The 22649-nt window shown below is 36.3% G+C and overlaps 1 protein-coding gene across 3 annotated transcripts in view; it reads right to left on the bottom strand.

The window, feature by feature from the left end:
* The window catches only part of LOC107519051 (tubulin-specific chaperone cofactor E-like protein), a 151214-nt gene that overhangs the window by 75091 nt on the left and 53474 nt on the right, over positions 1-22649 (bottom strand). Inside the window, exon 8 of one of the 3 annotated variants that reach the window (XM_016161278.2) lies at positions 10944-13805. The exons of 1 other annotated variant lie outside the window; for it this stretch is intronic. In XM_016161278.2, the coding sequence (XP_016016764.2) occupies positions 13487-13805 (319 nt within the window). In that variant the 3' untranslated portion in view covers positions 10944-13486. Of the gene's footprint in view, positions 1-10943; positions 13806-22649 lie in introns of those variants that run through there. One more of the 3 variants, XM_016161279.2, reaches the window with a different exon arrangement.

Raw genomic sequence — 22649 nt, 5'->3', positions numbered from 1 at the left:
CCCCTGAAGTCGAGAGGGAGGTCCTGGCCTCATTTGGGGGCTCCCCAGTCCAGGTTCCCAGCCCAGAGAAGAGGTGATTCCAATAACTTGGGCTGTAAAAACCAGAGGGGATTCCAGCCATCTGTGTGAGATGGAAGGAGACTGAAACCCTAGACACCTCTTTGAAGGACCCATGCACAGACTTTCTGACTTGTGGACACTCACCCAGGACAGAACACCTGCAGTGGGTCAGAGGCTCCCACAGGATTCATACTGACCAAAGCCTTTATTACCTGGCACTAGAACAAGGTATGGAAGGGTAGCCACTGTTGTGCCTAGTCTGGACCCTCAACTGGGCAATCTACAGACTACAACAGCTTGACTGTGCAGATGCACCCCCTCCCACAGCAATTAGGAAGCACTGACCTGAGGAGATCAGTCTGCCCCACCCAACCTGCAGATTTCCTGGGGATTTTGTTCCTGGATTGCTGCTTCGCCCTGCACCTTTTCAGGGCCAAGCATTCCCAGCCCCATTTCTGAGATAGGGTCAGGCAGATCACCATTACCAACATCTATTTGGGCGGATCTCGAGGATCTATGGGCAAGTTCCAGACAGCAGCTGGTCTTGCTGTGATCTGGGACATACGTGGAAATGCACAAATGGTTATATTCCCTCAAGGCTGAGGCTGTGTTGGTCTGACACCATTGTCTTCCTGACACCCCATCCCACCCTACCCACAAATTGCACCAGGTGGCCCACTGACAGTGAACTGCCACGGCCCTGCCCCTCCACTCCCCTGATCTCCCAATCCACACAGGCAACTAACTTTGGCTAGCATAGAGCAGGCATTGCACAGAAATCAGTGGCAGGCAGACCTCTGCTGCCAGCAAGAGTTGCAATATTGAGTCTGGGGAGCGTAGGGATCTTTGAGACCGCCCTGGATGTCAGTTGATCTCACTGTGATCTGTGACTATAGCAGGAATGTCCAAGCATAGAAGTTGTAACAAAACTGAGGCTGTATGGGCCCGATAGCCCTTTTCTCCCTGAGATCCCTCTTCATCCAAGCCAGAGTGCTTGCAGCCCATTGATAGGCAGCCTCTTATTCCCTGCTTAGCTTTGGAGTTGGGCAGTCTGTGCAGGCAACATATTTTGGGTAGAACAGTGAGCACATTTTGGGGAAAACAGTTGTGGGCAGACCACTGCTGCTTGTATGAGCTGTAATATCTCTTGAGGTAATTGCAGGGGTCTGTAATGACCCTTGATTCCCTGAGCTCCTGCCCAACCAATACAAAAAGTGCCTGCCATATGTTGATAGGCAGCTGCCCCTGCCCTGGGATGGTGCATTCAGGCCCAAGGCGAGCAGCAGCTGACCTTGCTATGATCGGAAAATTGTACGGGGAGCCACAGAGCCAGTGCTGGCATGTAAACTGACACTGCATTGGCAGGGGGAAATTTACTCAATTGACCCAGGAGATTCACCAGGTCCCTGCACCACCCATCATGCATATCACCCAGAGACTCTTCCAGTTTCAGGGACTGACAGGCAGTATCAGACCTGGAGGAACACTGGTCCCTCTGCTAAATTGCCCTAGGTAGGGACAGGGGATAACTGGACCACTGCCTACAGTGTTGTCTCTTCCACTTACCTATAGATCCAGCATATGCTAAAACCTTCTGTGGATTGCTTTGTAGTTCCTAACGGGTAGCTCTGAGCAATCAAAAGCAGTGGGTGACCTTGGCCTACTGAGGACCCACCCCCAAGAGGCCACAAAAACAATGCGTCCAGAAGTGGGCACCAGGCCATAGCAGAGCAACTCCTGAGTGGCTTCATTAGCAGTATACATAAAGGGTGGATGCAACAAGTACATGAGCCTGCTAGGGAAAATCTCATTCAGTGGGGTCATCCCCCACACAGGAACTCTTACCCTGTGGGTGCAGGCAATTCCCACAAATTAGTCAACCTGAGCGTTAATCCCATCCACTGATTTAGTAACAACAATAAAGACTTGGTGACAACAAGATCACACACAATCCACACAAAGATCACATCCAGAGCCCACAGCATAAAGGATCAGGGATAGTGTACCACTGGGCCACAGGACACCTTCCACATTAGGCCATCTGGCTAAGGCTGAGAGATGAAACAAATATTTTTGACACATAGAAATGAACACAGAGAGAAGGAAACGAGAAAACAAAGAAACATGCCACAAATGATACAACAAAAGAAAACTCCAGAAAATAAGCTAAATGAAATGGAGGCAAGCAATCTACCAGAGACAGAGTTCAAAATAATGGTTCTAAGGAAGCTCAATGAACTTAGGGGAAGAATGGATGAGCACAATGATAATATCAACAGAGAGATAGTAAGCATAAAAAAAGACATAGAAATCATAAAAAAGAAACAGACAGAAATGAGGAATATGATAACTGAAATAATGAATACACTAGAAAGATTCAACAGTAGATTGGACGAAGCAGAAGTTCAAATCAGTAAACTGGAAGACAAGGTAGCAGACTACACCCAATCAGAACAACAAAAAGAAAAAAGAATTTTTAAAAATGAGGATAGTTTAAGAGACCTCTGGAACAATATGAAGTGTAAAAATATCTGGATCATAGGAGTACTGAAGGGGAACAGAGAGAGCAAGAGATTGAGAATCTATTCGAAGAAATAGTAACAGAAAACTTCCCTAACCTGGCAAAGGAATTAGACATACAAGTTCAGGAAACACAAAGAGTCCCAAACAAGAGGAATTCAAACAGATCCACACCAAGACACATCGTAATTAAAATGCCAAAGGTCAAAGACAAAGAGAGAATCTTAAAAGCAGCAAAATAAAGGCAGCTAGTTACATACAAGGATACCCCTATAAGCACATCTGCTGATTTTTCAATGAAAATTTTGCAGGACAGAAGGGACTAGCAAGAAATATTCAAAGTTATGAAAAACAAAAATCTACAACCACGCATACTCTACCCAGCAAGGCTTTTGATTAAAATGGAAGATGAGATAAAGAGATTCCCAGACAGAAAAAAGCTTGAGGAATTCATCACCAATAAGACAATATTACAAGAAATGTTAAAGGGACTTCTGTAAAAAGAGAAGAGGTAAAAAAGAAAATAGAAATAACAAACATGAATAATAAGATGGCAGTAACTATGTACCTATCAGTAATCACTTCAAATGTAAATGAATTAAATGTTCCAATCAAAAGACATAGGGTAGCTGAATGGATAAGAAAACAAGACCCACACATGTGCTGTCTACAAGAGACACACTTCAGAACAAATGGCATTCACAGACTGAAAGTAAAGGAATGTAAAAAGATATTTCATACCAATACAAATGAGAAAAAAAAAAGCCAGAGTAGTGATACTTATCTCAGAAAAAAGACTTTACAACAAAGACTATAATTAGAGACAAAAAAAAGGGCATTGCATAATGATAAAGGGATCAATAAATCAAGAGGACATAACCCTAGTAAACATATGCACACCCAACATAGGAGCACATACATACATAAAGCAATTATTGACTAACATAAAAGGAGAGATTGATAGTAATGCACTCATAGTAGGAGACTTTAACACCACATTGACACCAATGGTCAGATCTTCCAGGCAAAGAATCAACAAGGAAACAATGGGCCTAAAAGACACACTAGACCAGACGGATTTAAAAGATATTTTCAGAGCATTTTACCCCAAAGCAGCAAAATATACATTCTTTTCAAGTGCACATGGAACATTTTCCAGGATAGACCACATGTTAGGATACAAAACAAGTCTCAGTGAATTTAAGAAGATTTAAATCATATTAACTGTCTTCTCTGATCACAGTGGCATGAAACCAGAAATCAACTACAAAAAAAAAAAAAAAAAAAAGAAAAGAAAAACTTGAAAATATACAAACACATGGAAGCTAAATAATATGCTACTAAACAATGATAGGGTGATCAATAAGATCAAGGAAAAAATCAAGAGATACCTAGAGACAAAAGAAAATGAAAACACAATGATTCAAAATCTGAGACACCGCAAAAGCAGTGCTAAGAGGGAAATTCATAGCAATACAGGCTTACCTCAAGAAATAAAAATAAGTCAAATAAAAAATCTAACCTTACACTTAAAAGAACTGGAAAAAGAACAGCAAACAAAGTCCAAAGTGAATTGAAGAAAGGAAATAATAAAGAGCAGAGCAGAAATAAACTAAGTAGAGTCTAGAAAAACAATACAAAAGATTGATGAAACCAAGAACTGGTTCTTTGAAAGGATAAACAAAATTGATGACCCTTAGCCAGATTCATCAAGGAAAAAAGAGAAAAGATTCAAATAAATAAAATCAGAAATGAAAGGAGAAATAACTTTGAACTCTGCAGAAATAAAAAAGGATAAGAAAATACTACGAGTAATTATATGCCAACAAATAGGACAATCTGAAAGAAATAAACACATTCCTAGAAACATACAATCTCCCAAGACTAAGTAAAGAAGAAACAGAAAATCTGAACCAACCAATTACCACCAATGAAACAGAATCAATAATCAAAAGCCTCCCAGAGGAGAATAAAAAGTAGCATAGATAATAGAAGCTCTGTTCATCCCTCTGGCGACCAAATCAAAGTTGTGATGGAAACAAGGAGCAACAACAAGAAAAATGCCTGGGATCTTGATGAACAAGCCTTACAACTAGGGAGAAATCCAAGAAATCACCCTGCAACAGCAGAAGGTAGGACAGGGTAAGGACACAGGTCTGCCTGGTCTAGAGCAACTGAGTGGGTCGGAGGCTGCTGCAGTGGCAGACGCCTCTTAAAGGGGCCGCATCCGCAAGCAGATTTTCGTGGTGACAAACCTGCTTGCTCTGAGAACCAGTGCCGATTTGGCTGCACGCAGGAGTAACCAGGGACTTAAAGAGAAACACTGTTGGAGTGAGGGTGTAGGCGAGACTCGCATGTGCAGAAGTGCCAGAGGTATCCATCGTTCCCTGTTGAGCCCTCCCCTCTCTCAGTGCGCAGACATAGCACAGTCATAGTGGAGACATCATCAAACTGGATAACAGAGGTTGCTCTGCCCAAATGATTCCCTGAAGCCCCGCCTCTCCCAACTTGTGACCTCACCCAAGCCACATTCAGGTATATCCTCAGTAAGTCAGGGGCCCCTTACTGAGCAGTGCCTAGATTCACACTGGAGGCAGCTGGCCTCGGTTTCTGGTGGCCATTTGAGGCAACTAAAAACACAGCATCTTTGGATTGCTTGCTGAATCTTAACATGTGGCCCCCGAGGGATAGAGGTGTGGGCTAAATTTGGCCTGCAGCTGAACCCTTCTCAGGACTGTGCCACTGGTCACCTACTTTGAAAATCTACACTTATAAGACCGGAAGACTTAGGAGCTTTGCTTAGGACATAGAAACAGACACAAAAAGGCAGCCAAAATTGGAAGACAAAGAAGCAGAAACCATATGTGAGAACAGAACGGAGATCCAGATATAATGGAGTCAAGTAATCTAACAGATGCAGAGTTCGAAACACTGGTTATAAAGATGCTCAATGAACTTTTGGGAAGTGTAGATAAATTCAGTGAGAACTTTAACAAAGAGATAAAAAACATAAAAATGAAAATGGAAATTATAAAAGAGAACCAGTCTGAAATGAAGAACACATTATCTGAGATGAGAAGTATATTAAATAGAATAAACAAAGTGAATAATAAAAAGGATCAAATGCCCTATATAGAGAATGAGAAAGCCAAGGACACACAATCAGAAAGGCAAAAGGTAAGATGACAAGACTATAAAAATAATTTAAGGAGCATATGAGACACTAATAAGAGTCAAAATATACATCTGATCAGCATAACTAAAGAAAATCTAGATGTTGAACAGCTTTTTGAAGAAATGATGGAAAACTTCCCTAAACTGGTGAAGAAAATGGACATAAAACCCCAGGAAGCTTAGAGAATTCCAAAAATCAGGGATCCACTTCAAGACACATTATAATTAAAATGCCAAAGGTTAAATACAAGAAAAATATTAAAAGCAGCAAGAGAAAAACAGTTATCTATATGGGAAAACCCATAAGACGAGTAGCTGATTTCTCAAAAGAAACTATGCAGGACATAAGGGCTTGGCAAAAAATACTCGACAGAATGAAGACCCAGGATCTACAACCAAGAATACTTTATACAGCAAAGCTAGCATTTATAGTTGAAAGACAGATAAAGAGCTTCCCAGACAAAAATAAACTAAAGGAATTTATGACCACTAAACCTGTATTACAAGAAATGTTGGAGGGACTTCTTTAAGAAGAAAAAAGACGAATCAAAACCAGAAATAAAGAATGGTAACACCTACATCCTATCAATAAGTACCTCAAATGGAAAAGAATTAAGTGCTCCAACAAAAAGATAGAGTGGCTGAAAGACCCCTACATATTCTGCCTGCAAAAGACTCACTTCAGATTAAAAGATACACACAGACTAAAAGGAAGGGGATGGAAAAAGATATAGATTTGATGGACCTAGAAGGTATTTAAGTCAGACAGAGAAAAATAAACACAATACAATTTCACTTATATGTGGAATCTAAGGAATTAAAAAAACAACTAATCAAAAACAGACGCACAAGTACAGTGGACAATTTGGTGTCAAACGGAGGGGAGGAGAGGTTGGGGAACTGGGAGAATGGAGTGAAGGGTTAAAGAAGTACAAATTAGTAGTTGATAGATGGTCACAGGAATGGGGATCACGACATAGGGAATACAGTTAGCATTAATATATTGCCTAGGTGGAAAACCAGAGGCGAGAAGGAGTAATTATGGGGATCATTTTATAAACTATACAAATGTCTAACCAATGTATTGTAAATTGGAAACTAATTAAAATAAATTAAATAATTTTTAAAAATTACAAACACTTTGACCTTTTGATCCAGCAATCCCACTTCTGATAATGTATTCTACAGATTTATTTTAAACATATAAAAGAACATATGCTTTATTACGGAGGCAAATTGAAAAAAAATTTTTTTAAAAGAGGGTGATATGGGAGAAGAGGGTAAGGGAGGAAGGAGAAAAATTGAAATGTCTACCGACAAGGTAATGGCAAAATAAAAATTACACCTATATTATATTGTAACCAAAAATAAAGTGATTCCTTTTGTAATATAGAGAGCTCTAACATACCTTTACATAAAAAAGCAAGGTGCATAAATTAATATAATATAATATATATATAATATAACATACGTAATATAAAAACAAGGTCTATAATGTATTAACTTTGTTGTATAAAAGGGGGATGATAAGAAGATATGTTCCCATTTGCTATTATTTGTTTAAGCTCTGGAAATCCACACAAGAAACTCATAAAAGACATTGTACATATGTTCAAATAAACTTTTTAAATGTATACCTTCTTTATATTGTTTGACTTTTGAATCGTTTTCTATTTAAAATTAAACTTAAATTTTTAAAGACTTCTTTTTGTAAATAAATTAAAATTTAAATAAAAACTTTCACACAACCAAAGCAATTCATAATGTCCTAGTTGTATATCTAATAGTGGATTAAAGCTTACATCTACCCTCTAATGTATCAGACATCAGAAAATACTTTCCTCTTTAGTCTGTATTCTTTAATGTCTGCCTCCTATTCCTATTCTTATTTAAAATCTTAATTATGTTACATATAGTGACTAAGAAGCATTCAAGGATGAAGTTAATGAAAAACTCGAACTGAAATTGCATTTTTTTTTGGCAGATCTGTATCTTGCAGACAATAATAGATAACCTATTTCCTCTGTTTTGTAAATAATATTTATATTCTTCACAAGGCTCTCTTTTGAAAATTAAGGAGAACCAATAGCAGTGACAGACTCATCCTTTCCCATAATAAAAACTTGGATACAGGCTCCATTAGATTTTTTACTTTATAAATATCAATTTTAAGTTCACTTGAACATTGACACCTCTTTGATGAAAGTCTATGTTGGAACTGAGTGACCTCTCTCATCTTTGGCTGTTTAATGAAATACAAAAGTTTTAAGGCTCCAGAATGTTCTCAGGTTAAAAAACAAATTATATTTTCTTGCATCATATTACTGGCTCATTTATTCTTGTCAATAGCACCCATCACAAGTGTCCAACATGGCATTTCAGAAGAACAGAAGGATGATAGATATATACCAACTACAATTTCAGTTATGGAAATGGCAGGAGGACAAATTCCAATTTAGGTGTAGAGCCATCAGCCACATTAGTGATTTTGTTATAGCAAATCAATTTAGTAAATGAATATTGAGAAACATCTCATTTTAGTGAAATATAAAGGCTAATAATAAAGGTGTATGTGTGTGTGGGGGGGAGGGTTATGGCGAACTTTAGCAGCAAGTACCACAGAATAGCTGTCAAGCACATGGATTCCCCAGTCAATTGAAAGCATTAAACTATTATCAGCAATTTTTAGTTTACCTATTTAAAGATAACATTTATTTTCGTTATTATAGTTTACTTTCTATATATTAGGCTCAATTATTATTTAGGTTACTGTTTCAGTGTTTTACAATAAAGCTGTAAAATGCCACTGACTCGGCAGAATAATGCGGAACTCCAATGTTATGTTGTTTTTAGTTCAGAGTGAGATGGGAGGCTAGCATAAGAATATGTTTATACATTATATTCCTATATAGGCAAATATATGAATTCGAACAATTTAATAGGTCAATTTGTCAACAAAAGCTAAACAGTCCCAGTGTTACTCTCAAATTTGTGAAGGAATCAGAAATTCTTATATATAAAGGAGATATAATATGGCACGTTATTCCTTTCATGGATTAACTCAATTCTTAAATATTAGTTACATGGAAAACTTAAAAGTAGATGAAATAACTGCTGTTAATATCTATAATGATGTATATATGTTTTAAAATTTATCTGGCTAGACTGAACTCTAAAGTTCTAAGTCTAAGTTGGAGAACATAGTTTTTTTTTTTTTCAGAGAAGAATTAGAAAGAAAAACATGACTTTAAAGGTTAACCTTGTTTTATAAACATTCTAATGTAAAAGTCACAGCATTTTTCAGTCCTATGGATATTGATGTCTTGATATACACCTACCTTGCACATAGACAGAATACTAGCAAGTGCTCAGAGCTCACAATAAATACTAATTAAATAGAATTTCGCACAGAAGTTAAAATTACAGTTCTTCAAAATTTGAATGAGGTAGAAATTATTTGACAGATCATACTTACACACTTCTGAAGCATTAAGAAAAGTTAGTAGGCTCTTTCTTTAAATACAGAAATAAAGTACAATTCTTGGTCCTTAATTCTTGGTACAAGGTTAATTCATAACAGTTTACCAAGAAATTATTGATAAGCAGGTAGGATTCAAGTGTCCCAAATTCTAATTCTTATAAAAATTATTTTTCAAATGAAAAAAGTTTCACAAATTTTTAATTCATGAAAATGAGGTTTGCATTCTTACTCAAAAAAGATGTCAAATACCTCAAAGATTTTTCTCCTTAAAAAGATAAAAATGGAGTATCGAGAGCACATTAGAAGTATAAAACTTTGCTAAAACAAAGGCAATAATACATTTTTTATGAATCTTTGTTTTCCAGTTTTCATTTCTAACTTCGACAAAATTCCAATTAAGTTTGTTAAGATGGTGAAACCCTTACCAGCTTAGGTCAATTCCCCAGAGGATTCAATAACAACCCTGATATTGATTTTTAGTTATATAAAAATAAACAACACAAAGAGAAAGCAGATTTGGATTTTTAATTTTTTGAAAAAGATTGTGTGTGTGTGTGTGTGTGTGTGTGTGTGTGGTGCAAAGAATAGACTTTCATGCTTAAATTATATTTATATATATGTATGCGTGTGTGTGTGTGTGTGTGTGTGTGTGTATTTCCATTAACTGCAGGAGACAACTGGCAAGTATAGGTCCTGAGAGAGAGCCCAGTGAGTTTCTCTCCATCATTACAATGGACATACACCTTAAGGAAGCACCTAAGGAAAACAGAGTGTTCACAACACATCTGGTAACACAGATAGCTTCTGGGTGTTCTTGTAAGCAGTTTCTTTGCAATTAATTCTAACATTAGATGAAGGAGAAAATAAATTCATAAACAGAAATGACATTGCTAAGAACAATCTATTATTCTGTAGTCCTGTTTTTTATGTAGCAAGCCACACTCACATGTGCATTAGTAAAAGCATTACCAGCGTGCATCAAACAGTGATCAGTTCCTTGTGCAACAAGTGTTCTCTGCTCATAATATTGCTGATTTAGCAACATAGCTAAAACATGTGGTTAGAATTGAACTTTCAATTTTATAAGTAAACAAAATGTTAAAACATAGCATCATAACATTAGGCTCCATTACAAATAGCTCATGTTTGGGGATGATTTTCATCAAAAGGTTTTAAAGAAACAAGAGGTTATATAATATCTGCTGCTTTTTAATGTATTTATTGCAATGTGGCAGTAGGTTACAAAAACAATAGAAACTTTTAATAATAAAAAAGGTATACAACTCTGAACTTCTTTTTCTTTAAAGCATTCTGGGATATTTTAACAATTAAAATTAGAAATTGATTTCTAATGTGGCTTCAGGAGTTACATGCCCACATGTAGAAAGGATCCCTTGGTTTTGATTTAGCTTCCTTTATTACTGCTTTTCTTTTTCATAACTAAAAATAATTCTATTTTAGAAAAGATATGTTCTATACACTGTGCCTATAGCAACAAATATGTAATACTCGCTATAACAGCATTCTGCCTCTTAAATGTCAATAATATGCTCTCACTGAAACTGAGTGAAGTCAATATTAAAATACAGCTAAGCTGCAGCAATCAATTATGCATAACTTGTAGACTCAAAGGTCCATGGACTCTTCTCTCCTTCTTCTTGGCCTGTTATAAAAATAATTTTGGTTAAAAGTATCTACACAGCACCAATTTCATTTCAGAAGAAGCATCTTTACTCAGCCACCCAAATAAATCTACAAGTATGCATGCTCAAATAGCTTTTCTAATTGACTTCCATGACTCTAAAAGACTGGCAATTGTATTAGTTTGTCTCAATCAAAAATTATTCAGTAATTATTACAACCATCAATTATAATCCCCCCAAAATACCCATGTCTATAGAATTAAATGAGAAGTTCCCCTGACATGCAACTGTATAATAGAAGAATTATGTCTGCAGTTGATGGACACTGTTCTGTAATAAGAGAAAGTACAGGTCTCTAATAGTAAAAAAAACATTTCATAAAACTTTGTCATATATAAAATATCTTATTAATTGTGACCATTTCACTTATGATTAAAACATAACATAAGTGTTCTGCTTTCTGCTGTGGGACAGTCAGTGATCATACAACATCAAAAAATAAGAGTGCATCTGTTTCCCAGGCTGATAAAAGCAATGGGCTCCATTACACTGTTTCTCTCTCAAACTCATCTGTACTTATGCACACATACACAAAGCACCCACAGTTTTAATCTTCATGACACCGTGGCCACACTTTTTTTTCACTTCTGAAAATATGTCAGAAAACTGCGATTACAAAATAAATTATTTTTGTATATATCTAGTTTGGATTGCCACTGCTCATGTCTATGAATTTGAAAGATAAAGTCTGCAGCAGAAGAATAGGCCTCATTCATCTTTCTCGAACCCTTTGGTTTCCACCTTTAATGTTACAGTGAATGTAGATTTGACTCAGTAGTCTTGGGTCAAAGGCTTTACAAATACTGATCCTGAAGTATATTAAGAGAATAAACATCTGCTATTATGGCATAGGGAAAATTAAAAAGTAGCAATAATAAACACAACACCATATACATGAAGAGTTTGTAAGTCACCTAAAAATTTCATAGAAAATTAAAAAAATTGTAGGAGCAGTAAAATCATATAAAAAGGCCCAAAGGTCAAACACAATCAGATAATGATTATATTATTTGAAAAATACTTCATGTGCACACCTTCTGCCCCAGTTATGCTAAGTCTTTCTCAAGTCTCCCATCTGTAAACATGGTGGACCAAGAAAGTCATACATTAAAGAAAGGGATTGCACTGATTAACAAAGGAACAGAAGAAAAAACAAAAAAAGATTTCAGAGCAGGTAAGGAACTAGCATTTTTTAAAAATGTGCTTCTGAAAAAAATATGACTTGGAGGCAATTCTGGTTTTGACACTTATACTTTACTCATAGAGTTGTTCTTCTGTAGGGGTAACTAAATTGCATATAAAATAAAAAGAATAGTTCAATTATGACATCAAAAAATCCCAGGAAGAACTGGGAATCAAAGCTCCTTTTGATTAAAACTTCCTATTTTTAGTGGAAAGTGCAAGAGCAGATGGTGATTTCTCGCTCATGGTGAAATAGGCAGAAAAATTACAATACTCTTTCTCCAATTTTCTTCCCACTCTACTTTCACACACACTACAGATAGTTTATTAGCTAATTATCAACTCTCCTGGCACATACATCCACTACTTTTTGGATTTTTCATAAATTCAGGCCTCTATTCCCAATGTAATGAAAATGATAGGTGTGAGGAAATACATACATTCAATACACAGAAAATAAAAGAACTCTAGAATCTGAGATATTTCATGTTATGGAAGTAATGGTTGATATAATGTATGAGGAACATTAAAACTGAGATAGTTACATACGAAGAAATCAGACAGCTCTGTCTGTGCTTCCAGAATAACAGCAAGTTTTCCTGGAGTTTTAGCTCTCCATCTACTCTAATAGGACATCCTAACAGAGTTATAGGTTCTAACTGAGTACCTGAGATCAGAATCAGGTTGAAAAATGCATAAAACTCTTTAAATTATTTCACAAGAGAGAAATTAAAGAAAAAATCAGCCAATTTGAGAAATAAGAATTATAGAAAGAATAAAACAATTAGCAAAACATGTGCTGACAGAAGTCAAAATGAAAAATTGAACATGCACGCGCGTGCACACACACACACACACACACACACACACACACACACACACACACATACAAAGAAAAGAAAAGGAGGGAGAGGGAAGGAAAAAGAGGAACTGAAAGAGAAAGAAAAGTGCTGGCCCTGCCTGTAAAGTTCCTTGTTTCCTGATTTAAATACTATAAGATACCCTTCTGAAAGGGGTATACTGTTCATGCTATCTTCACAAGTACACCTAAATGGTAATATCTAAGCAGTAGACAAAGCCCAGGGAATACAAAAAGAAGATGGTGATTTCTTACTCATCGTTCATGAGAGGAGGCATATGGACTGGAGATGAGGCTAATTCTGCTGGGTAAGCTGAAGAAATCTTGGTAAAAAAAATACCCAAAACAGCCCCTTACCCTTTCTAGGGTGAAAAATATACACCACCATCCCTGCCAAACTTAAATAAAATAAAACAAAACAAAAACGATCTTCTCCCTTCTAAAAAAAACCACATGGAAATAAATGCCCTGCAATTTATGTGTGTGTTTTTACAAGACTCATAGAGGCTATTTTGTTTTGGATTCCACATAAATTTTATCTCCATCCCTAATGCCAAAGGAATGCAGTGCCCGAGAACTGTACTTCATTTCCTCTGGGCCAAAGGGTGCTTCATGGTCAAAATAGTAGAGAAGCATGTTGCTCGTGGGTAATTGCACTAAAGTTTTTAATTGTTTCTTTAGTTCTGCAACTGTTTGGTCAAGACGAATGCTCATTTCTTCCACCTGATCATTATAGTGGACTTCTACTTTTGCACTGCTCTGTGGTCTTAGATCCACTTCTGCCAAAGGTTCCAACTTTCCATATTTTGTGATCAGTTCATGATACCTAGAATAATAAAAAGACAGTGTCAGCTTAAGCCACTAGCATCTGAACAATGAACTTTTTCAGAACTACTAGTAATTGATATGGCTATATTAAATCTTTCAAATGTCCTATTCTAATATTCTACCTATCTATCTGATAACTATTGTGGAATCTGTGATCTGATCTGATATGATTGCCCTTTTGAGGTCACAGTAAAACTACATCCTTGTGGATAGGAAAAGAGTTTTTCCCAAAGATGGCCACCATGCTTGCTGTTGATCATTATAGACGAATAGGCTTAGGAGAGGAAAAACAGAACCTAGACAAGAAGACACTACAAAGATTATGAAGTCAATTTGTAGAATGTGTTTTCTTGGGTACCATCATCAAGAAGGGCAGAGATCTAAGTACATATTCCTTGGCAACAGATGAAAAGATGAGAGTAGGCGAGCAGTTCCTGGGCCCTGGAGAAGGCATAACTTACAAACAAAAACATCTAGTTGTATGTCAGCTGTTAATTCAACTTTTTCAGTGATGCTTTGTTTGAATATTTCGGCCTACTCTCGTTAGCTACGATATAAGGATTTTATGGAAGAGTCAAGAATAAATTCTTGCAACAAAGGGGTAAATGTGGGATACAAGTTCCTTGATCAAGGCAGGAACAAAGAGCAAAAAAAAAAAACCAAGAGGAAAGGGAATTGCAGAGGTGAGACTAGGGTCCTGTGTCCCATGTGGAAAATCTTGTCTCCATCACCATACCTGGAGGATCTAGGTTTGATTTTATTAAGAAAGTTGAGCAGTTTCCTACAAACCAGAGAGGGAAAAATGCTAAAAAAGATTTGATATTAGCTTTATTATACCCAAGACACACAAGGTTTTAATTCATGATCAGAATACAGTAGTCACATGAAATTATTTCCCCACCTCCTTCACCATACTTTTGGTTTCAATTCAGTTAAATCAGTGTTACAAGGTTGGTAGGAACATTAAAAACAAAAACATAGTAAGATGTCTGTGGTTAGAGATAGAGGTAAGCATTCTCAATACGGGGAATAACAGGGTAGGGTAAATAGCACTGTCCTCGGAGTCAGAAGATCTGACTCCACAGTCTTGACACTATTTATAATTAGCTGTGTGACTTGGAAACTCACTCTATCCTTTGCTACTCAGTTTTCTCATCAGTAAAATTGGGATAATAATTCTGTCCTTCCCATCTTATAAGATAGTCATAAGAATTATATAAAATAACAGATGAGTAGGCACTTGGTAAGTTAAGAGTTCATATACAAATTAAAACGTCAACATTACATTCCTGCTGTTTTGGAACCTGTGTTATTAAAACACACACATACCCGTTAGAAAATATACAAATGAAATCCCTTTAGGTAGTACCCCTTGGAGACGGTGGTGGTATGATAAAACAGATTACAGAATCTTCTATTCCCAGGACCGGAACCCAAAATAGTATTTTTTAAAAGGATAAACAAATCACTAGCAGCAACGAAGAAGAGGTGTCAACTAAAAGTCATAGACACTGAGTCAAAGACAACAGGTGTCCCCATTTTGGGGTGTGGTAAAGGCAGACTTTATTCAGTGAAAACAGCTTAGTTGTGAAAACAGCTCTCAATTGTGAAAGATCTCAAGTGTAAGATAGCTCAGGTATGAATTAGCTCAGTGAATTCAGTTCCGAAGAGGTAGCTCAAACAAAGTGGCTCAAGTGTTACAGTTCCAGCTCTAGTGTTATAGCTCCGGTGTTACAGCTCTTGTCAGGGTAACACAGTTTTCTATGGAACCTTAAAGTGTACTCCTTGAGGCAGAAGGGAAGCTGGCTTATAAGAGTGTCTGCACCCAGTCCCTGACTGGTCCATTTCTATGCAAATAAGAACTCCAAATCCTCACATTGGTTCAAATAACATTATCCTGACTGGTTGAAATGGACCACTCTGATTGGCCAACGAAGATGCAAATGTGGATATAGCTGTGCAGCTTTGGTTGAATTTCAGTTCTAGGAACTCCCTTATAAGGGTCAACTCAGACACCAGGAGCACAGCACTGGAAGCTTGGCAGCCCAGTCTGTAGCTTTTCCTTGAAATGCAGCATGCATCAGAGGCCTTTGTAAACAATGGCTGCTATACTCTGGTTATGAATTTGAGTCCATTTAACTACAAAGAGTCCTTTTTGGCAGGTATAGTCTCCTCAGGTCAACAGAGAGAATAACCTTAAAAGGACCCAAATCTGAACTAGTGGTAAGCCCTATGGATACATAAGCTTGATAAGCATCCTCATTATTCTGTTCCAACTTCTTTCCAGAATGCCTTCATGTACTGCAAAAACTATAACTGAAAATTATATTTCCTACACTCCTTTGCAGGTGAGATTTAGCTTCTATTACTCACACTTAACAGTCCTGGGAGAGAAATAATGGATCTCGCAGAAACAATATGGGTAGAGGCTTCCTAATTACCATATTGCAGTTCAAGCAGTGTGTTCCTGGAGTCAAGACTATGGCAGCAGCATGCTGATCTTCAGATCTTAGCTAAGGCGGTGTGATACGACACCAAGGACAGCAGCTTCTTCAGTGTCCCTTTATATGATTCTAGCAGTTAGCAGTGCCTGTCATGGGCCATTTCTGTGGTACCGTTCTAGAAGCAATCCTAGGCAAACAGCCCCTTCTGCAGATTTTATAAGCATCTTATTTCTATATTAAATTCCTTTCTCCTTAAAATAGCTAATATGGCTTCTGTTGTCTATAACTGAATCCCAAATTATACTCCTTCAAATGGTTTCTCATGACTTCAGGGTGGCCCCAAGCTGACCCTCATCTATATTACAACCAAAGTGTTATAAAACGGAAATCTAACCACATCACTCTACTTAACATCACATAAGACACATCAGAATAAAGCCCCAACTCTTTAAAATGATTGTGATAGGCACAATTTTGGCCCCCATGATCTTCATCCCCTGGTGTTATTCTCAAGATTACATTATGTGTTCCTGTAAAAAAAAAAAATGGCATAGATGATAGATAGAGGCTTTGTTCATCCCTCTCGACCAAATCAAAGTTATGACAGAAACATAGAGCAAACAGCAAGGAAAAATTGCATGGAATCTAGATGAACAGCAGCACTACAACTAGGGAGAGAAATAATTAATCAACCTGCAATGGCAGAAGGTAGGAGGGGGCGAAGACGTGAGGCTCACTGGTCCCTAGTACCTGAGTGGGACAGAGGTAACCAGCAGCGGCAGCTGGTAGCTGAAGACACCTCTTAAAGGGGTCATGTCCACGATCAGACGTTTGTAATGATTAACTGCTTGCTCTGATCACCAGCACCAGGTTGGCTGCACAGGGGGCACCAAGAACTTACAGGGGGACACTGAGTTATTGAAGTGAAGGTGGGAGGCAAGGTTCTCTCCCGGGGAGAAGTGCCGGTGGTATCCATTGTTCTCTGTTCAGCCCTCCCCACTCTCAGTGTGCCTCTAGAGCCTGCCATACCTGAGATATCATCGAACTGGATAAGAAGTCGTTCCACCCAGAGGAGTCCCTAAAACTCTACCTCCATCAACTCGCAGTTCCACCAAAGCCGCAACCATTCGTGTCCTTGGGGTGTCCAATGCTACTTGCTAAGCAGCTGCCACACTGGTGGCAGCTGGCCTCAGTTTCTGGTGTGGCCTTTTGAGGTAACTTTAAGCACAGCATCTGTAAATTGCTTCCTGAATCTTAACAGATGGCCCTAGAGGAGCAGAGGCAGAGGCTAAACTTTTCCTGCAGCTGAACCCCTCTCAGGACTATGCCACTGGACACCATTACACGGAGCCACACCAATAAGACCAGGAGACTTAGGAGCTTTGCTGAGTATATAGGACAGACACAGAACAGCAGCCAAAATGGGAAGAAAAGAAGCGGAACAATATGAAAGAATAGAATACAGATCCAGGAATAATGGAGTCAAACAATCTGACAGATGTAGAGTTCAAAACACTAGTTATAAAGATGCTTAATGAACTTAAGGGAAGAGTACATGAACTCAAAGAGATAATAAAAAAAAAAAAACATAAAAATGGAAATGGAAATTATAAAAGAAAACCAGTCAGAAATGAAAAACACATTATCTGAGATGAAGAGTATATTAGGTTAAAAAAAAAAAAAGACAGTGAATAAAGAAGAGGATCAAACCACCAATACAGAGGATGGGGAAGCCAAAGACAATCAGAATGACAAGAAAAAAGAAACCAAGATTATAATAATAATTTAAGGAGCCTATGTGACACAATTAAATGTAAAATTACTCATGTCGTAGGAGTATCGGAAGGAAAACAAGAACTTGAAGAGCTATTTGAAGAAATAATAATGGAAAATGACCCTAACCCGGTGAAGGAAATAGACATACAACCCCAGGAAGCTAGGAGAGTCCAAGAAAGAGGAATCCAAAGAGGCTTACACCAAGACACATTATAATTAAAATGCCAGAGGTTAAATATAAAGAGAGAATCCTAAGAGCAGCAAGTGAAAAGTAGTTAGTTACTTACAAGGGAGCACCCATAAGACTGGCAGCTGATTTCTCAAAAGAAACTTTGTATGTGAGAAGGGATTGGCAGAAAATATTCAAAATGATGAAAACCCAGGATCTACAACAAAGAATACTTTATACAACAAAGATATCACTTAGCGTTGAAGGACAGATAAAGAGCTTCCCAGGCAAAAATAAGCTAAATGAATTCATCAACACCAAGCCAGTATTACAGAAAATGTTGGAGGGACTTCTTTAAGAAGAAAAAACATGTATCAAAAACAGGAATAAAGAATGGTAATAACTACATTCCTATCAACAAATACCTCAAATGGAAAAGAATTAAGTGCTCCAACCAAAAGATAGAGTGGCTGAATAGATAAGAAAACAAGACCTCTACTTATGCCGCTTACAAGAGACTCACTTCAGATTAAAAGACACAGACAGACTAAAAGGGGATGGAAAAAGATATTGCCTTGATGGACCTAGAAGGTATTATGCTGAATAAACTTAGTCAGATAAAGACAAATATCACACAATTTCACATATATGTGTAATCTAAAGAACAAAATAAACAACGATGAAGAAAATGGAAATAAATTTATAGATAAAGGGAATATTTGGAGGGCTACTAAATAGGATGGGGTGTTAGGGGAATGGAGAAAAAGGGCAAAAGGATTAAGAAGTATAAATGAATAGTTACAAAATAGACATGGAGATATGAAGTGTAGCACAAGGAAAATAGTTAATAATGTTGTAATAAACATGTAAGGGGGAGAGGGGTACTAGTATTAGCGGGGTGATCATTTTGTGAGTTATATAGATCTCTAATCACTATGCTGTACAACTGAAATGAATATATTATTATATGCCAACTATAATTGAAAAAAATGAATTGAATTATACAATGTGAAAAAAAGATAAACATTGTGTTGTATGGTACAATTTACCTTAAATTAGGGTGATTAACTGGATTGGACGGGCCTAATCTAATCATATGAGCCCTGAAAAGCAGAGGTTTCTCCAGCTAGCAGCAGAAGAGGAAGTCAGAGAGATTCCAAGCATGAGGACTTGACTCATTGTTGCTGGCTTGAAGATGAAAGAGGAGGCCATGTGGAAAGCATGAGAAAAGACAGAATTCTGCCACCACCATGAATGAGTCTACAAGGTGATTCTTCAACAGATCCTCCAAGAAGGAACGAACAGAACTCTACTGATAATTTTATTTTGGCCTTGTGAGACCCTAAGAAAAGACCCCAGTTGAACCCATGCCATGCCCAGATTTCTGACCCAAAGAGATTGTGACATAATAAGTACAGATTGTTTAAGCCACTAAGTTTCTGGTGATTTATTCTAGCAGTAATAGAAAACTAATATGACTATTTAAGGTCCTTCAAGATCTGGTTGCTTCATAACGTTTCAAACTTATTTTGTGCCATCAACATCACCACTTCTGCACCTGCTTTTCTACTTGTTTAAATTTAAAAATCAATGTTTGTTTATTATTTTTCAATAAAAAACAGCAGACTTTCATATTGGATAAAAGTTTAGATACAAACTATAAGAAATATTTCTCTTCATTATATAAAAATGAAGAGAAAGTATAGAGTTGTGGTTCACTTCACGAACCGAATTTATTCCCCTAAAAGTTACATAAGTAAAATCATGATTTCAAAATAATACGTTTACTTCTGATTATCTTATTTTGGATTATCTTTAAGCAGGGCAAATTGGTAAATATAAGAAATCATGATTTTACAAAGTGCCCAGTAAATTTTAGAAACCGATTTCTTCTTAGTTTTCCTGCTTAGATATTTTATTCGTTATTCAAAATTTCATCCAAATTGAACCATATCTGCATACTCTGTATTATCTGCACTTTTCTTAGCATCAGTCTCAAAGCTATAGTCTTAAGAGGTAAAATGATTTCTGATGACTAAGTATTCTTCAGAACTAATGATCTCAAAATATAGTTTACCAAGCAGTACTTCCTTCTGATTGTTTAAAAAATACATACATACAGAAAAATACCAACATACAGAAAAATAATACATTATAAACAAAGAAGATTTATCCTGAAAATTAAAGGCTGGTTAAACATATTTTAAAAAATCAGTCAATATATTTCACTATATTGACACATTAAGTAAGAAAGACTATATGAACCTCTCAAGAGATGAAGAAAAAAGGAAAAAAACTATTAAGTCATGTAGATTGCAAAGAAGACACTGTGCCATGTTTGTACATTCTACAATTAATCTACAAAAAAACTACTAGAATAAGTTTAATAAAGCTGCAGAATACGAGGTCAATATATAAAAATCAATTGTCTCTGTATTTCTATATCTAGCAATGAACAATTAAAACTTAAATTAAAAAAATAGTACTGTTTCTAACAAGACCTAGATACATGAATACTTAAATAAAAATGTAACAAAACGTGTAGGAGCTGTATGTGGAAAAATACAAAATATCGGTTTCTGAAGGGACTCAAAAAAGACTTTAAAAGAGATACTGGTTCATGAACAGGAAAACTTATTATTACAATGTCAGTTCTACCCATATTGTTCTACAGATTCAACACAATCCGAATCAAAATCCCAGCAGAACATATTTCTAGAATTCTACAAGCTTATCCTAATATTTATATGTAATGACAAAGGAGCTAGAATAGCCAAAATAACTCTGAAAAAGATAAAAGTTGGAGGACCCTACTAACTGAATTTCAAGACCTACTATAAAGCAACAGTAATCAAGACAGTGTGATACTGGCAAAAGAACAAACACATGGATCAATGGAAAAGAACAGTGATTCTAGAAATAGAGATTCTACATATATGGTTAATTTTCAACAAAGATATTAAATCAATACATCAGAAAAAGATAGTCTTATCAATAAATACTGCTAGGACAACAGACAGCCATATGCCAAAATTAAAACAAAAAGCTTAATTCATATCCTATCCTATAAACAAAAATTAACTCAAATGAATCACAAGCCTAAAAGTAAAATCTAAAACTATAAAATGTCTAGAAAATATTTAAGAAAACCTCTGTAATCTTAAGTTGGTCAAAGATTTCTTAGATATCACAACAAAAGCATAATCCATAAATAAAAAAAATCAGTAAGTTGAATATCATTAAAATTTAAAACTTCTGCTCTTTGAAAGAAACTATTAACAGCATAACCTATACAAAAAAAATGGTTATAAAAGATTTTGGGTTTACTTCACCTAAGAAGTTATTTGAATGGCAAATAAGTTCATGAGAAGATGCTCAACACATCAGCCACTAGGAAAATTTAAGTTAAAACCACAATGAGATACCACCATATGACTATTAGAATGGCTAAAATTAAAAACAGTAACAAAAAAACCCTGAAAATTCCAAGTGGTGATGAGGATGTGCAACAGGAACTCTCATAGGTGCTGGTGGGAAAGCAAAATGGTACAGCCACTTTGAAAAACAGCTTGGCAATTTAAATATACACTTCCCATATAACTCAATCATTCCACTTCTGGGTATTTTATCCAAGGAAATTAAGAACTTAATTACACAGAAACCTGTAGGTGACTATTTATCATAGCTTTCTTAATAAATTGCCAAAAAAAGGGAAGAAAATGCAAATATACTTCAGTTGATGAATGGCTAAATAAACTGTTACATCTATGTGAAAGAATACTACTGAGTAGTAAAAAGGATCTCACTAGTGATACACAAGATTGGTGAATCTCAATGGATTATGCTAAGAAACCAGACTCAAAAGGTTGCCTACATCTCCTTTCATCAAAGGATAAATTTATTAGACAGAAAATCAGCAAGAATAGAGATCTGAACAGATCAATCAGCAGTGTCTAATTTACAAATATCCCTGGCAACAGCAGAATACATATTTTCGAAAACACCCTTGGAACAATGACTGCTTTAGGACAAACTTTAACAAATTTAAAAGAATTGATATCACACAGAGTATGTTCTCTAACCATAATGGAATCGAAGTAGAAACCGATAACAGAAAGATAACAAGAAAATTCCTAAATACTTGGAAATTAAACTTCTAAATAATCCATGGGTCAAACAGGAAGCTTCAAATAAAATAATATTTTTTTAAAACATAGAAATAAACGAAAATAAAAATAAAACATATGAAAACATGTGGGATGCCAGCAGTGCTAAGAGTGAAATTATAGCATTAAATGTTTATGAGGAACAGTCTCAAATCAATAATCTACCTTAAAAACTATTTTTAAAAAGAGCATATCAAGCAAAAATAAAAAATAAAAAAGCAGAAATCAATGTGTATTGTTTTTTTTAAAAAAAAAAAAATAAAAACACTAAACACTCCAAAACATTG

The sequence above is a fragment of the Rousettus aegyptiacus genome, unplaced genomic scaffold (genome assembly GCF_014176215.1).
Source record: "Rousettus aegyptiacus isolate mRouAeg1 unplaced genomic scaffold, mRouAeg1.p scaffold_m13_p_5, whole genome shotgun sequence".
Lineage (NCBI taxonomy): Eukaryota > Metazoa > Chordata > Mammalia > Chiroptera > Pteropodidae > Rousettus > Rousettus aegyptiacus.
Note: the sequence above shows the minus strand (reverse complement) of the source record. Positions and strands in the feature narration are given on the sequence as shown.